Consider the following 15,599-nt stretch of genomic DNA (forward strand, 5'->3'; position numbering starts at 1 on the left):
AAAACCAGTTAGCCTCTGGGGCTTTTCCGGGGGTCCTGCGGGGCTGGGGCCAGCAGAGCGAACTGTTCCCGAGGGTCTTGTCCCAGCTGTGTGGGAGCCCAGGGCACGGACTCACCTGCTCTGTCTTGGGGAGCGAGGAAGGGGAAGGTTCAGACAAGGGGCTCTGCTCCGTCCCTTCCTGGTCCGGGTTTGGACCATCCCTACGGCACAGAGAAGTGGCACCATCCTCGTCTGGGGGCAGCAGGGGGCTCGGTAGTGCCAGGAGCCTCCACCTGGAACACGGGAGTCATTGCGCTGAGGCCTGGGGGGCGATCTGGGTGCAGAGGGGGAAAGGACCAGAAAGGAGACGGCGTTCGCCAGGTTGCAGTCTGCTTCCTACGGCTTAGATCTGCCCTCCCCGCCGGCAGCCCGACCCGGGAAGAGCCACGCCAGGTCTGGCTGCATCCCTGTGGCCGTGGGGATGGCTTGAAGCGAGCTGTTTAGTTGTAAGCGCTCATTAGCAGAATTAAAATCGACAACGAAACGTGAGATTTTCATTTTTTTTTTTTGGTTATCCAGGCAGAGGAAACTGACTTCTTCCTTCTGTTCTCCCCAGACGTGGGGTGAACTCCAGGACTCCCGCAGGTCCCACACTGCCGGGGTTGCGGACCCTGTTGAAGTCCAGCGCTGGGACCCCTGACCACAGGTGATCCAGGCCACCCGGCTGTCACTTGTCACCCACCTGGGTGCTGAGCGGGGAAGAGGCCGAGCGCTGGCAGCCCTCTGGATGGCACGAGCTTGTCCCGGCTCGAAGACAAAAACATTTATAAGCCGGATTTCTTGAAAACGGACCCCTCACAGCACTCCTTGTAGCAGGGGTTAATTATTAGGGGTTAATTTAAAACCCCATCAAGCCGGATTTGACGTTTCCTTGTATTTGGGGTCAATTTAAAACCCCACCAAGCCTGGTTTAGGGCCCTTTCATCTTTTCCCTCTTATTTCCTACCCAAATAAAATAAATTCTGTGAAATTTTACAGGGTGCGGGGGGGGGGGGACCCTGAGGCTGCCCTGGCCAAGGCGGTGCGGGGCTGGGGGACACCGGTGGGGTGACGCTGGAGGGCGACACCGGTGCCCCCCCGCCCCGCTTTGGTCACCCCCGTTCCCGGCGCACGGTGGCGCCGGCGGGAAAGCGCCGCAGCGAGTGGGCGTGGCTAAGGGGAGGTGGGCGTGGCTTGTTGGGATAAGCCCCGCCCACCCGCGACCTTCTCCCGCAGCGGGCGCGCCGGCGCCGGAGCCGCCGCAGGTAGGGAGCGGGGCGGGGGCGCGCTGCGTTCCGGGGGGGGGGGGGGGGGGCGGAATTTGGGAGGGTTTTTGGGGCTCCGCGCTGGTTTTGGGGGGTTTTGCGGAATGGCCGGAGCACGGAGGGATGGGCGGAGGTGGTGGTTGGTGGGAAAACGGGGGTGCCTGCGTGGGTTGCGCGGGTAGGTGGGGTGGGGGGATGCTGGGGGCTGGGATGGGGCAAGGCCCCATCCACTGGCACCGGGGCGTTGCGGGGTCCACGGAGAGCCCTCCGGGCTCTCCGTGGACCCCGCAACGCCCCGGTGCCCACGCATCGCGAGGGGACTTTGTACGGCCCTTCCTTGCTCCACGGGGCGGCTTTCGCGTGGATCGGTCACGCTGCCTCGTCCTGAAGCGCAGCACCTCTGGGCATGGCGCAGGTGGGCAGGAAGGAAGTCCCGCTTTTTTATTTTTATTTTTATTTTTTTTTACCGCTTTTTATGTCACTTCGGAGCTGGTCCCAAGCATCCCTGCGTGGGGTCGGAGCCACGCGTGGCGGCAAGGGCGGTGTCCCGCCTCGGAGCCTCCCTCTCCCGTGGGATGTGGGTGTGGGTTTCCAGCTGCTTTGTAGTTTTCCCTCGTGATTTTTTTTATTGCATGTCTCTGGATTTTATGTAGCACGTTCAGAGGGTTGCCCCAAATGGTTATTTGGGAGGGTGCCGTGGCTGCTGGAGCTGTAATCACAGAACTGTAGGGGTTGGAAGGGACCTCAAGACATCATTGATAATGCATTTTTTTGAAGATAATGCGTTTTTTTTGTTGGTTTTCTAAGAGGAGAAGCTGTTGCAAAGCAGAGCTGCTCTCCCTTATGCTTTGATAAGGTTTCAGTAGGGTTTTGATCAAGTGCTTGATTTCAGTTTCATCCCAGGAAAAGCAGGGAGGGACCCTCAGATTCCAAATGTCTGGGTTCAGTAACCCCACGGCTCCGTAGCACAGGGCCTGAGGGCTGCACAGATGTCCTGGACCTGTGGTCCTGTGCCCGTGTCCCAGCATCATTCAGCTGGGACCTCGGGGTGGGCCTGAAGCCTTCACAGTAAGAGAGGATGAAGTTTCCCACCGAGATGCAGGGGGAGGTTTCAGGCTCAGGATTCAGGATGGATGGAGACATCTGGGAGGGGGAATTTGTCTTCATTTGGGCTTCCAGTTCCATGAAATATCTCAGAGCGTGTATAGAGGGGAAGAGGAGGGGACGAAGGAACAGAGAGCGGTGTTTGGGATCAGGATGCTGGGTGGCTGCCACGGCTTGCCCCACAGGCACTTGCAACCTGCTCCCCTTTCCCCACCACCTCCCGGTGGCGAACACCAACCCCATCCCCTTCTTCTCACCCCACGCAGAGGACACCGTGGCCATGTCCTCCCTGCACTAGGACCGTCCCCCCACCGCCTCGGTGGCTCCCAGCCCGGCCGGGAGGATGCGTGCCTGGAAGGCGGTGGCCAGCACGCTGGCGCTGAGCGGGGCCGATGTGGCGGTCACCACGCTGCTCTACGCCCACGGCCGGGGCGGCCGGGACATCCTGCAGGACCTGCGGCACTTCAACATCTTCAACTCGCTGCTGGACGTCTGGGGGGGCTGCCTCTACCGCAGCTGCGTGCTGCTGGGGGCTGCCATCGGGGTCGCCACCAACACGGCCTATGGCCCACGGCGCCTCAGGGCCTCACGGACCTTCATCGCCGTCGTCTGCCTCCTCATGGGCATCTACATGATGGTGAAGCTGCTGCTCTACTCGGAGGTGCGCAGGACCATCAAGGATCCCTGGTTCTGGGGGCTCTTTGCCTGGACCTACGTGGCGTTGGCAGCCACCTTCGGGCTGTGGCAGCTGCTGGCCTGCGTGACGTCCTCCCGCGAGGCGCTGGGGCCCAGCTCCGAGTCCCGCACCGAGGCAGAGGAGAGCTGCGACGCCCCGCGGGACAAGCGGGAGGAGGCGGCGGGTCCCACCATCCACAAGCTGCTGTCGTACACCAAGCCGGACGCCTTCTTCCTGGGCATCGCCTCCTTCTTCCTCCTCGTGGCCGCGCTGGGTGAGCGAAGGGGCTGGAGGGGGCCGTGGGGTGCTCTGCCCCTCGTCAGGAGGGAAGGAGCCATGCATGGGGCTCAGTGGCACCCTGGGCTTGCTCCTGAGATGGGTGGCACCTCCTAAATGGGCTGGGGGAAGAATTAAATGGGGCAAAATGTATAGTGGGGGGTAAAATGCAATGGGAAATGGGACATCTCTGTGCGCTACTAGGGGCTGTGCCTCCTGGTACATCTCATGTGAGGTACCGTGCCTCCATCTTGTGTGAGGTAGGAGTATCTCCATGGTGGGGATGGGGTTGTCCAAGGGCCTTCGTGGTTGGGATTACAGGTTCCGTGCTGGTCCTGTGTGTGGTGGGTCTGTAACCTCTTGTCTTGTGGTTCTGTGCAGGAGAGACCTTCCTGCCCTACTACACAGGGCTGGCCATCGACGGCATCGTGGTGCAGAAGAGCATGGACCGCTTCTCCACGGCGGTGCTGGTCATGTCACTGCTCGCCATAGGAAGGTAATCGCGGGGGCTGGAGCCCAGGGATGCATTTTGGCTTCTCGGCGCTTCGCGGCGCTGCGAGGCCGTGGTGGTGGTGGGGAGGCCATCGCATAGCCCTCCTCATCCGTCTGCCCACGGTGGCGGAGCAGGAGCAGGCACAGGGGACGGGCCCCCCAGGGAAGGCTGTCCTGGCAGCACCGTGTCCCTTCCTGACGGGTGTCATTACTGGGGTTAGGACCAGTGTCCCCTTCTGGTAGCACCCCGTGGAGGCATGGGCTGGTAAAACCATCACTTCCCGGGGTGGAAAACAGTACCGGCACAGCATTGCCCAAGCCCTTGGCGTGGGCATTGGTGTGTTTGTGTTGCTGAGGAGTGGGTTTCGTGTCCACTGGTCTATAACGTTTCTTATCTGCAATTAGCTCATTTGCCGCAGGTATCCGGGGCGGCGTTTTTACGCTCATATTTGCAAGGCTGAACATCCGCCTCCGCAACTGCCTCTTCAGGTCGCTGGTGTCCCAAGAGATGAGTTTCTTTGATGAGAATCGCACAGGTGGGTTCCCCTTTCCCCTGGGTTTGCTCTAGTCCCTCCATCCTGTCCTAGCCTACGGTATTTTTTCCCTTTGGTTTGCCCTCCTGGCATTAGCTGTCAGTAGCTGGAGGTGGCACCCAAATGCTCATGTTTAGAAATGGGGATAGAAAGCTCTATTTTTATTTTTTTTAACCTTTTGGGTACCTCCCTGCCATGGGGTCAGGATTGCACAGCACCTTGAGGATGTCACTCTGCCACTGACCAACCTGACATCCAGCAACCCCGGGGCTGACACATTCATCTCTGGCCATCTCATCCCCAAAACACCTCCTTTCCCCTTCCTGCACCTCCCTTCCCACTGATAGCTGCCCTCCATCTCTGCTCCAGGCACTGGAAACCTTGAGCGTGTAAAGCTTGCTGTGCTTGCTTGTGGCTTTCCCAGCTTGCCACTCAGTCCTGTCCCCGGCTGTGTCATTCTGGCGTGGTCCCAGTCGGCTGCAACTTTTCCCACACTTAATTTCTTCCCGGCGATATTTTTAGTTTTGAGGTTACCGCTGTATTTAGCAATCGCTGCAAGCTGCCCTGGTAGCTGAGGACACTGGAGATGTTATTGGAAGTGGGATCCAGTAACCCTGGACTAGCAGTTGCTTAGTATGGGGATTCAGCCCTGGCTGCACTCGAAGACTGGCCAAGTGCTTAGAAATGCAGGGTGGTGTTTGCTGGCTCTTAATGTTCATCTCCACTGCAGGAGCTCTGTCCTTAGTCGCCGCACCCACATCCTCCAGGTCACTTGGGCTTCCTCCAGGCTGCAGGACACACAGCTAAACCCAAAGCTGCCTCGTGCTCTGCGGGGCGTGCTGTGCCAGGGGTGCTTCTGGTCCTGCGAGGACAGCAGGGAAAGGTGCCAGCAGTCCCTGGCAGGCTCGTGGAGGGCTCCTGGCATCATTCAGAAATGAGCTGGGGGCTGGGGTGACAGCTCCAGAGGGGTGTTCAGCCCAGTGAACACCCACGATGCACCCACGTGGCAGCCTGTGTGCCCACGGGGTGCCCTCCAGGGTGTAGTGCGGAGGCAGTCCCCTTTGTTCTGCAGATGTCCCGAGTGACACGAGGATGTAGTTTGTGCTTTTGGATGCACTTCATGTCCCTTGTGCATCCAGCAGTCTGAGCTCCTCTGCTTTGCTTCACATCCACTGTTGTGGATCCCCATCCATGCTGCTCGGCTGCCCCCCAGCCAGGCCCTGGGCTGGATGAGGAGCTCCATCTGCCAGGACCGCTGTGTGTGGTCCCATCATGGGACATGGGACACGGGACACGGCCAGGCAGCGACCTGCCATGGTGACGTGTCCCCCCTCTCCCTTCCCCAACCCCTCGTTCCTGCAGGGGACGTCATCTCCCGCCTGACGTCGGACACGACCATCGTGAGCGACCTGGTCTCCCAGAACATCAACATCTTCCTGCGCAACGTCGTGAAGGCCACGGGGGTGATCTTCTTCATGTTCAGCCTCTCGTGGAAGCTCTCGCTCGTCACCTTCATGGGCTTCCCCATCATCATGCTGGTGTCCGACGTCTACGGCAAGTACTACAAGGTAGGCAGGAGGGGCTGCTGTGGCTGTCGTGTGCCACAATGCTGGGCTGGTCCCCTTGGGAAGCTGTTGTGGGGGTTGTGGGCGGCCTTGGAGCTGGAGGGATTGATATTTGGGTGTTTTGCTGCCCGCAGTGGGGGCAGGAAGGCAGCATTGCACCTGCATGGGCAGATGAGCATAGGCTTGGCTGTTATCTTCGTGCTCGGGAGCTGACGGGAGAGGTAGCTTGGCCACGAGATGTTCCATATGTGCCTGCTCGTATACATGCTGTCTGTCCTCTCCTCTCCCTTTGGAATGACTCCGGCGGAGGGTTAAACCTAGCCCCAAGCTACCTTTCTACGCCAGGGGCTGTCCCCCGTGGTTCATGCCACGGCCTGTGGCCCATGCGAGTCCTGCACCACATTCTCCCGCTGTCCCAAGGTGGGGGATACGTCCCAGTGCTCAGCCTTGGCTCAGTCCATGGCCTTGGAAAATGTCACCGTGCCTTCTCCTGAGCCTGAGAGAGGTGCCACAGGCAGCCGGGCGTGTGCTGAGCTCCCTCTGCTTCTTCTCCCTGCAGAAACTCTCCAAGGACGTGCAGAATGCCCTGGCCAAGGCCAACAACACTGCTGAGGAGACCATCTCTGCCATGAAGACCGTCCGCAGCTTTGCAAACGAGGAGGCAGAGGCCAACGTGTACTGGCAGAAGCTGCAGCAGGTGTACAAACTGAACAAGCGTGAGGCCCTGGCTTACACCTACTACGTGTGGTCCAGCGGGGTAGGTGACCAGCACTAGGGATGGGCGGGGGACATCACTTCAGGTGACAAACCACACGTGGTGTGATGTCCGTGCTGCTCCACGCTCTCAGGGAGCTTTTTGGGATGAGCCCAGCCTTGGTGTCTCTGCCAGTAAACCACCATCTCTTGATATTTTTTTTTTTATTTTTTTTTTTGAACTCATCAAAAATATGTTCCGTTCCCCCTTAGGGCAGCATTGCATCATGCCGGTGAACAGTCTGCTTTCTCTTGTAAATAAAAATATCACTGATAACTGCTCAAGGTCGTGGAAAACCCCGTGTTTTCGGGCTGCTGCATTGCATGCCTGTGCCAGCTCATCTCCGGCTGCTCCAGCCGGGAAGCAGCCTCTGCGTTGGTTGAGACTCTGCTCAGAAACAGAGATCTTCTGTGTGGGGGCAGTGGCGAGGGGAGGCTGCTGATTTTTTTGTTTTGTTGTGTTTTTTTTTTTTTTTTTCAAAGTGTTTTTTTCATTGCTTGGGACCAGATGGTCCGGGGCTTCTGCACTGGCTGCTAAGGCAGCGCAAAGCCCTCGCGTCGGGCTGCCCTTACCCACGCGCGTTCAGGGATGCTGCTGAAAGGTTTTTTGAGGTATGACGCCCTCGTACAGCTGTGGGAGGCTTGCAGGTTCCCAAGGCTGGAAGCAAAAGCAGAGCATTTCTAGCATTGTTCCTGCACATCCAGGTGAAGCCAGCGGCAAGAACTGGGTCAGAACGGATCCCGCTGAGTCAAACGAGTCCAAAACCATCAAAACTGCTCCTGTGGGGCTCACGTAAAAAGAAGCTGACAGATTTAGCACAGCCCTAGCGGAGCCTTTCTCAGAGGAAACTGGGGATCTTCAGGTCAGATCTTGGTGGAGAGAAAAGGAACTTCTTCCCAGTATCTTCCTCTGCATGACTTTATAGCCAGCAGCCCTTCCCACCGCCTGTGATCCTGGGAAGGCTCTGGACGTTCATGTAACCCTGTAGCAGCCTGCGTGGCAAACGTTGTGCAGAGCACTGGGCATTGCGTGGAAAGAAACAGGCTGACTAAAGGCACGGGGCTGTTATCTGTCACATCAGGGCTGAGCTGTCTCTGCGGAGTAGGTGGCACCCCCACACACTGATCTCAAGCGAGAGCTGAGGTTGTGCTGCAGGGACTTGTATATGCAGGGGTTTTGTGCATTAACTCTTGGCTTGGTTTGGTGCTCTAAATTAAAATGTGTCACAGTCCTATAACAGTTTATTTTAGTGGCGAGGTGACTGCATGTCTTGGATAATTCGAGCGTGGATTATTATCCTTGAGGATGTTAGCCCAAGAGACATCGATGAGGCACTGCTATTTCAGATAAATTCTCCCTCCTTGGCTGTTGCCCTTCTGGACTCTGTTTTGTTGAAAGATCCCATCCCAGGTACCCGAGTTGTTTTTCCCTTTTCATATCCATCCTCACTGCTGTCAGCCATGCAGTGTCAAGGATGCTTGGTTTGGGGCTCAAAGAATAAATGTCAGCTCCTGAACTGTGGGCTGTTGTGTGGGTAACTGCAGCGACACCAAAACGTCGGTCATCCTTGCTGATTTGGGGGTGTTTGCTTGCTTTCAGCTGACCCTCCTGGTGGTCCAGGTCAGCATCCTTTACTACGGCGGGCACCTCGTGATCTCTGGGCAAATGACAAGCGGAAACCTGATATCCTTCATCATTTATGAGTTTGTCTTGGGAGACTGCATGGAGGTGAGCCTGACCCCTCTGGGACACCCCGTATCAAGGTGATGTTTGTCTTCCAGATGTTCCCAGTCTCTGCAGTTGCAGGACTAGACCTGGTGTTGCCTACCCTACCACACGGGTGGCTTTGCCCACCTGTGTGTCCTCTGCTCCCCGCTCCCATCCCATTATGGCCCCTTGAATAAGGCCTCTGCTAATGCCTTGACTCCTGAAAGCGCCCAGAGGAGCTCAGCACCAATAAGGCAATCAGCACCAAAAGGTTTGGGCTGGCCCCGCTGAACAGGAGAGTCCTGGCTGTCTCCCAAGCACGTTTCCTGGTATGAAGGATGCAGAGATTGTGCGGCTGCCTGTTAAATTTCAGGGTTCATTAAGAGCTTAATTACATTATTTAAAAAAAAAAAAAGACTTCCCTGGAACAGGCTGCAAGCTGCTGCGTTGGCAGCGCGTTAGCAAGATGGGATTGTGGGTGGGATGGTGGAGCCCACCCAGGGCTGCTTCCCCCTTGCCAAGGTGTCAGTTTGGCTAATTGAGGCAGAAATTAGCAAGTCCAGGTTTCCTCGCAGCCAAGCTTGGTTTCAGTGGTGCGTCAGTGACAGAGCAGAGCCGGAGACAGCTCGCCCAGCTCTCACCATCTGCGCTGATAACTGCAGGCTCTGGTGGTGTTTTCAGGCTGTGGTTTTGGTGTGTGTTTCTTACGGTTTGGGTTTTTTTTCCTCCGATGGGAGGGGCAGTTGCACTACAGGCTGTTCAGCAATTCTGGGTTTAACAGTGAGAAGGGCCAGCGTGATGGGGCGTTATTCCAGAGAGAAATATACCTTGGGTGGGGGTAAGAGCTTGCTTTCTCTGTCTGCCTCCAGTTAACGTCAGACGGTAGATTTGGAAACGCTTTGACCGCTCTCCTTACGAGTGGCCATGATTGCTGTTTCCATCCCGTGAGAGGGTTTCATCGTTGCCTCTTCCCTTCCAGTCCGTGGGCTCTGTCTACAGTGGCCTGATGCAAGGAGTGGGAGCTGCTGAGAAGGTGTTCGAGTTTATCGATCGCAAGCCAACGATGGTGAACGACGGGTCGCTGGCCCCAGACCACGTGGATGGGAAGGTGGAGTTCAGAAACGTGACATTTTCCTACCGCACTCGCTCCGCCACGCAGGTCCTCCAGGTGAGCCCCACCAGTGCGGAGAGCTCCCCATTGGGAGGATATTCCTATCACGATATCCTTTTGTCACGACAATGACTGATCCCCAGCCCACAGGGAAGGTCAGCTGCCCTTCTGGAGATGCACAAAGGCAGGCTCAGTGGCATGCTGGCAAACAGATCATAATGAACAGTGGGTGTCTAGGGCTGGCTTTCCTTACAGGGAAAGAGTTTTATTAATAAGACCCTTGTTCCCAGCTCAGACATTGAACATGTCAGCATGGTACAGGGCTTTGTGCCAGGTTGTCTCAGGCTGCTTCCATGTGAGAGAGGGGCTGGGGTCACAGGGCAGGGCGAGACAGCAAAGCAGTGCAGTTTTTGGAGGTCCTGCCACGCAAGCAGGCAAATTCAAAGTGAGTTTGCAGGCTTCTTGCTTCCTCGGAGGAAGGGAGCTGGGAGGAGGAGCAAACAGCTAGTCTTTTGCAGGCGAGATGGCTGAAGCAGCTCGCCATCGAGGTGGGGGGGCCACAATTTGGCTAAATCCTCTGCACACTGCCCCAGGACCCCGGTGAAGGCCAGCACCTCACCACAATCTCCCATCCATGTTGCAGGACGTGTCCTTCACCCTGCACCCCGGCAAAGTGACGGCGCTGGTGGGCCCATCAGGCAGCGGGAAGAGCTCCTGCGTCAACATCCTGGAGAACTTCTACCCTCTGCAAGAAGGGCAGGTGCTGCTCGACGGGCATCCCATTAACATGTACGATCACAAGTACCTGCACTCAGTGGTACGAGCGACTGCTACGTGTATTCTAGCTAGCGCCTGCCGTGGTCGGAGGGGATGGATGGCAGTGTTGCATGTGGCTGTGGATTCGAGCTGGCAACCTCCAAAATGTCCGGAAAGCTGGAGGTGGTCCAGGAAACAAATTTAGATAATTTGTGGGGGCAGAAGGGAAAGGGGAGGCGATCGGTTTGTGGGGAGGGGGAAGTCTTCCAAAACCAGAACAAGCAACATGTTTTGTTTTGTATTTGTTTGGCCAACCCATTAGAAATACAGTTTTCATTGTTTGATTAATTACAGTCTAAGCTGAGTTTGGAAAAAGTGTTTTACAGTCCTCCAGCATGTTCTACCTTAAGATCTTAAAGTAATTCTCAGATGAGATTTTGGGATTTAAACTGCTCGAGATGCCAGCAGCAGCGGGAGCAGTGGAGGGGCTGGGTGCTTTGCCCAGCAGAGGGGTTCGGGCCCCTTGGCTCTTGTCTGCGTGTCAGCACAGATCAGTCTCCATCTCCTCTGCAAGTAACTGCCCGCTTTGTTTGCCCTCAGAGTGAATGGCCTCGCGAGTCAGCAGGAAAACCTGAAAACAATTGATCAGAAGCAGGCTGGAAAGCCAAAGTCAGTGTGACTAATTTACATTCCCTGCCTGTACTGAGTGAAAACTAAAAGACAAGCAAGTCTTTCAGCTTAGCAGGCCTGGTGTGGTGTTAGGAGCATGGGGAGAAGGCAATTAAAATATGACCGTATCCTGCTGGCTCTCTTCACGTCCTGTTCTGAGCAATAATTTGGAGGGTTCAATTTATTTCAATATAGACTGTTTAACAAAGGCTGAATTTGAGAGTGAGCAGCGATGGCTGTACAGTAGGGCAGGGAGACCGTTGCTAAGCAATTAAGGAATTGCATCAGCTATGTCCAGAACTTCCTAATTTTGGATTAAAAGACGCAGGAGGGCTTATTCACAGGGCCCATTTGTGACAACTAGCCTTGAATGGGAAATTAGCAAGACTTTGGGAGAAGGTCTGTCCAGCTTGCCTCGTCCCAGCAACTGGTTTCCCATACTGGGAAGAGCAGACAGTGCTGGGAATGATGGGCCTGGAGCAAAACCACAGCAGGGTCCTGGACAGGGGGTGCCCATCCCAGGTGCCAGCATACCAGCACTGCATGCGTTTTCTTTCCTATGCAACAGCCTCCCAGCACCCTGTCAGTACCAGCGTTGCTGGAAGCTCATGTTGAGGCATTTCTGTGTCTCAGTTTAATGGCGGGGCTCTGCCCACTCAAGTCCTTACCTGGCAGGAACAAATGCTGATGATCTGAGATGTCAGACGTTGCATCTCCGGCTCCAACCGCCTGCTCGTCCCTTCCTCTCTGCAGATCTCCTTGGTGAGCCAAGAGCCAGTGCTGTTTGCTCGCTCCATTGCTGATAATATTTCCTACGGCTTAGCTTCGGCCTCCTTCGAGTCGGTTGTTCAGGCTGCCCAGAAGGCTAACGCACATGCCTTCATCACGGAGCTACAGGACGGCTACCACACAGGTACTGACATCCCTCCGTTTGCACTGACGCTGTTTTGTGCTTAGGGAAACATGAGAAGGCAGAGAGGGTGCAGCTTCTCACTGCTGCCTCGGTTTCAAAGCTTCCAGAGCCCATCTTCTAGGGGCAGACAGCAGCAACGCGGCCACATGGGTCAGGGCAAGAGGGAAGCTGGGACCTGGATGATCTCCCAGGCTCGGGGACTTCCTCCTTTGGTTGTTTCCATGAGCATCAGTCCCTCACACCCTGGGACTTGGAGAACTTGCTGCTGGAGGGAAGGGCTGCAACCTTGTGGTTATTTAATACATTTAAACTGCTCTGCTAAGTGAGCAGGAGCTGTAGCATTTACCCGGTCTTTGCTTCAAAGCATGCCATCATCCTGGTGCTGTTGGCTGGGCGCTGAACTTGGTGGCAGCTCTTCATTTTTTATTTTGCCCCTTTCTTCTTTCTCTTGATCCAACAGAAGCAGGCGAAAAAGGAGCTCAGCTGTCGGGTGGCCAGAAGCAGAGAGTGGCTATTGCCAGGGCCTTGATCCGAACCCCCCCCATCCTAATCCTGGACGAAGCCACGAGCGCGCTGGACGCAGAGAGCGAACACGCGGTGAGTGGGCGACCCGGGTGTCGGGGCCTGCCAGGCCCAGTCAGGTTGGGATCCCTGCCAGTCGCTGAAGCGTGCAAAGTGTTAGCTGGCATACAGCAACACCGTGCAGCCTTTTAGCACAAGACACAGAGGAAGACTCTAAAAATGGTTCTGCAGTAGGCAGGGTAGGACTACCCGAGCTGAAATCCCAGCTGAGGCACCGAACCAGCCATGCCTGCAGGAAAGGCCCTGAGCTCTCTGTGAGCCGTGCCGTGGTTTATCTGGCTGGGATGTGACAACCAAACGGCTCTACCAGCAGCAGAGTTTGGCCTGCCTGGTTCATCCTCACAAGGAAAAGCTAGGTCAAAATGCTGGTGTGAGGGTGGGTCTCCTGGTGCTGGAGGATGAGCACTGCTGGCCCACGGTGTGGAGCAGTCTGATCCTGTGGGGCAGCTCGTGGGCTGAGGCCTGGGCACTGCCCTCAGCATCACCCGTGGTATCTGATGCCATCCTGGGGCTGGTTTTGGATAGCTGGGGGTGTCAATTCGATGTGTGCCCGGTGGCCATCTGCCTGCCTTCAGATCTTAGTGCCTTTGTCTGTCTCTTGGCTGGAAAACAGCTCTCTTGGTTTGCCTTGTTATCCTCCCAGGAAACAGCCCCACCTCTCTGAGCAGCCGCATTTCCCAGGTATCAGCTTCCCGCAGTCTGTGCCAACACTGCGTGGCCTTTATTTGCATCCCAGCTCTAACAAGAGCCCAGCTTGCAAGAGCAGACCTGTCATTTAACCACCAGAGCCCTTTCCTGGCAGTGGATGGATGCATACCGCATCCGTGAGCTGGCTGGACTGAGAGGATTTGTGGCTAGGCAGTGAGAGCCAGGATGGATATGCCGGTGCTGGTAGTGCTACAGGGAGTCCTGCTCTCGTGTCCTCTGCGTAGCCAGAGGAGAGCAAACCTCCTGCCCAGAGATTTCTTAACACAGAGCCACAAAGCTGCTCTTCTCCCCTCCCAAAGCGGTGCCAGCGATGCTCGTGCACTAATAGCTTTTCCTCCCACGCAGATTCAGCAGGCGATTTACGGCGACTTGCAGAACCACACAGTGCTCGTCATAGCTCACAGGCTGAGCACTGTGGAGAAGGCACACAACATCATTGTGCTGGACAAGGGCCGCGTGGTGCAGCAGGGCTCGCACAAGGAGCTGATGGAAGAAGGAGGTCTTTATTCCAAGCTGGTGCAGAGACAGATCCTGGGGCTCGAGGCAGGCGGCACGGGCGGCCACCAACCCGAAGCCCGGGGAGATTCAGCGAAGGCACCCAGCGGGCTGGAGGAAGAGTTCAGGATAGACCATTCCCTCCCGGCCGCGGTGCAGGACGATTATAACAACACAGCTCACAAGTGAGAGCGGCGAGGGCTGGCGCTCGAGACGCTTGCTGGGATGCCGAGGCAGAAGGCAGCTTGCCAACAGGCCGGCACGCCGCACAATGCTGCCCGCTCGTCCGTCCCGCGTGCACCATGCACCCGTGCACACAAAACCACGCACTTATAGAGCTTCCTGCAGTACAGCCCGGTGGGCGGACGCCTGCTGGTTAAACAGGGAAACCGATTGGGGAGTTGGGTCTTTAGCAATTCTCAGCATTTCTACCGGGTTTCTTTTCTTACTACCAGTAATTCCTCTCGACTGGGACTTTTCTCCCATTGATATGCATGTGTAACTGCTATTAACTGTACTGGATGTTAAATGCATGCATGGAGGGGAAGGTTGAAAACCCCTCCAGGAATTTCAGGGGGTGGCTTTCTTGGCTGGGTAGAAAAGCAGCGACTGTAAAACAAGGTCCTGCTCCTGCTGTCAATCTATGGGGTCAGTCCAAAGTCTGCTGAAGTCTGTAGGGAGCTCCCTTCGGCTTCGGTGAAAATGGGATCACTTCCATGGCGCTGAATGCTGGGAGAGTTTTGCACTGAGTGCCTGCAGGCTCAGGCTCACAACCATTGCTGCTGAGCTTGTTTCATGTAGTAATCATCCTTCCTGGAATGAGCCAGGGGACCAGGAGGCAGGTGTTGCTTTCAGATTTACTCTTGGTGCTTGGTGGGTGTTTGGTTTTCTTTTTAAGGACGAAGAGTTTTACCATAATTGGGTTAGGGATTTTTTTAATTATTATATTTCTGTGTGCACTGTACAATGTCTGTCTGGCTCCAGTGTCCACTGAAATTCAGTCTGTTATTTCAGTATTTTTTTAAACTCACAACCCCGGTGCTGGTTTGAAAAAACACTACTAAAGACAGGCATAAAATACTAAAAGACAGCACTTTATAAAACCCACCAAAGCTTTGTTCAGCTTCAGGCAATGCAAGTGATTTCACTGCATGGGAAATCCGTACAGTCACTTTCCTGGAAGTCAAACTTCCGCTGCCTGAACTGTGAAATGTGTTTCTTTGAGTACTATTTATTAACTTTTAGTAAGAGGGAAAGAAAGATGTTGCTCCTAGTCCTTTTGTGTGATGGCTCTGGCTTAGTAGTGTTATGCTGCCATAGATTGGTGAAGAAACCTATGCAGCCAGGCAGATGCTATTGAAAAATAGCACTGGCTTTTATGTGGGAAAGATTGACTCAGACTGTGCATAGTTAAGAAATGATCTCAAGCACTTTAGCTCTCATGTTTTTCAATATTTGAATGCTGCTGTGTTTTACTTTTTGGCAGTTTTGCAGTTTTGTTGTTGGCACTGTTTTGTTTTCGTTCAGTGATGTTTTACAAACTCTTTAGTGTCCTTGAGGAGGGATGCTCAAAAAAAAAAATAAAATACTACCTCTGCCACTCAACATTGAGCCAGTCTAGTGGGGGGTGTTCTTTGCATTCAGAACATCTGGGTTTTCAAGGTAATGTTCATCTGGGATGATGGATGGATACATCTGCATACCACACATGTTCTGGTTCCCTCATGGGGAATAACAAGAAACCTACAGAGAATGAGGTATGTAAATGCCTTCAGCATCTGATAATGACCGTGAACCATAGCACTAGGTATAGCCTGTTTAAGAACTTGTTTTCATCCCGGATCCCATCTGGTAGTCAGTCTCACACAAAAGGACAGGCAGTCTGACCCGTTCTCAAAGCACAGGGCTTTGTGGCTGGAGTCTTTTCAGCTGCTTGCTTTCATGATAGGATGCAAATCTGTGCCTCGGAAGGAAG

The 15,599-nt window shown here is 55.2% G+C and overlaps 1 protein-coding gene across 1 annotated transcript; it reads left to right on the top strand.

The window, feature by feature from the left end:
• The first annotated feature begins 1,195 nt into the window (after positions 1-1,195).
• ABCB9 (ATP binding cassette subfamily B member 9) lies at positions 1,196-15,229 on the top strand. Its single transcript, XM_040577541.1, has 12 exons — positions 1,196-1,283; positions 2,654-3,337; positions 3,721-3,835; positions 4,237-4,367; positions 5,727-5,932; positions 6,489-6,686; positions 8,283-8,411; positions 9,370-9,558; positions 10,145-10,318; positions 11,680-11,839; positions 12,300-12,436; positions 13,475-15,229. The coding sequence occupies exons 2-12, from the start codon at positions 2,731-2,733 to the stop codon at positions 13,811-13,813; spliced, it is 2,385 nt and encodes a 794-aa protein (XP_040433475.1). The 5' UTR covers positions 1,196-1,283; positions 2,654-2,730; the 3' UTR covers positions 13,814-15,229.
• The last annotated feature ends 370 nt before the right edge of the window (positions 15,230-15,599 follow it).

Source organism: Cygnus olor, chromosome 17 (genome assembly GCF_009769625.2).
Source record: "Cygnus olor isolate bCygOlo1 chromosome 17, bCygOlo1.pri.v2, whole genome shotgun sequence".
In the NCBI taxonomy this organism is placed as follows: domain Eukaryota; kingdom Metazoa; phylum Chordata; class Aves; order Anseriformes; family Anatidae; genus Cygnus; species Cygnus olor.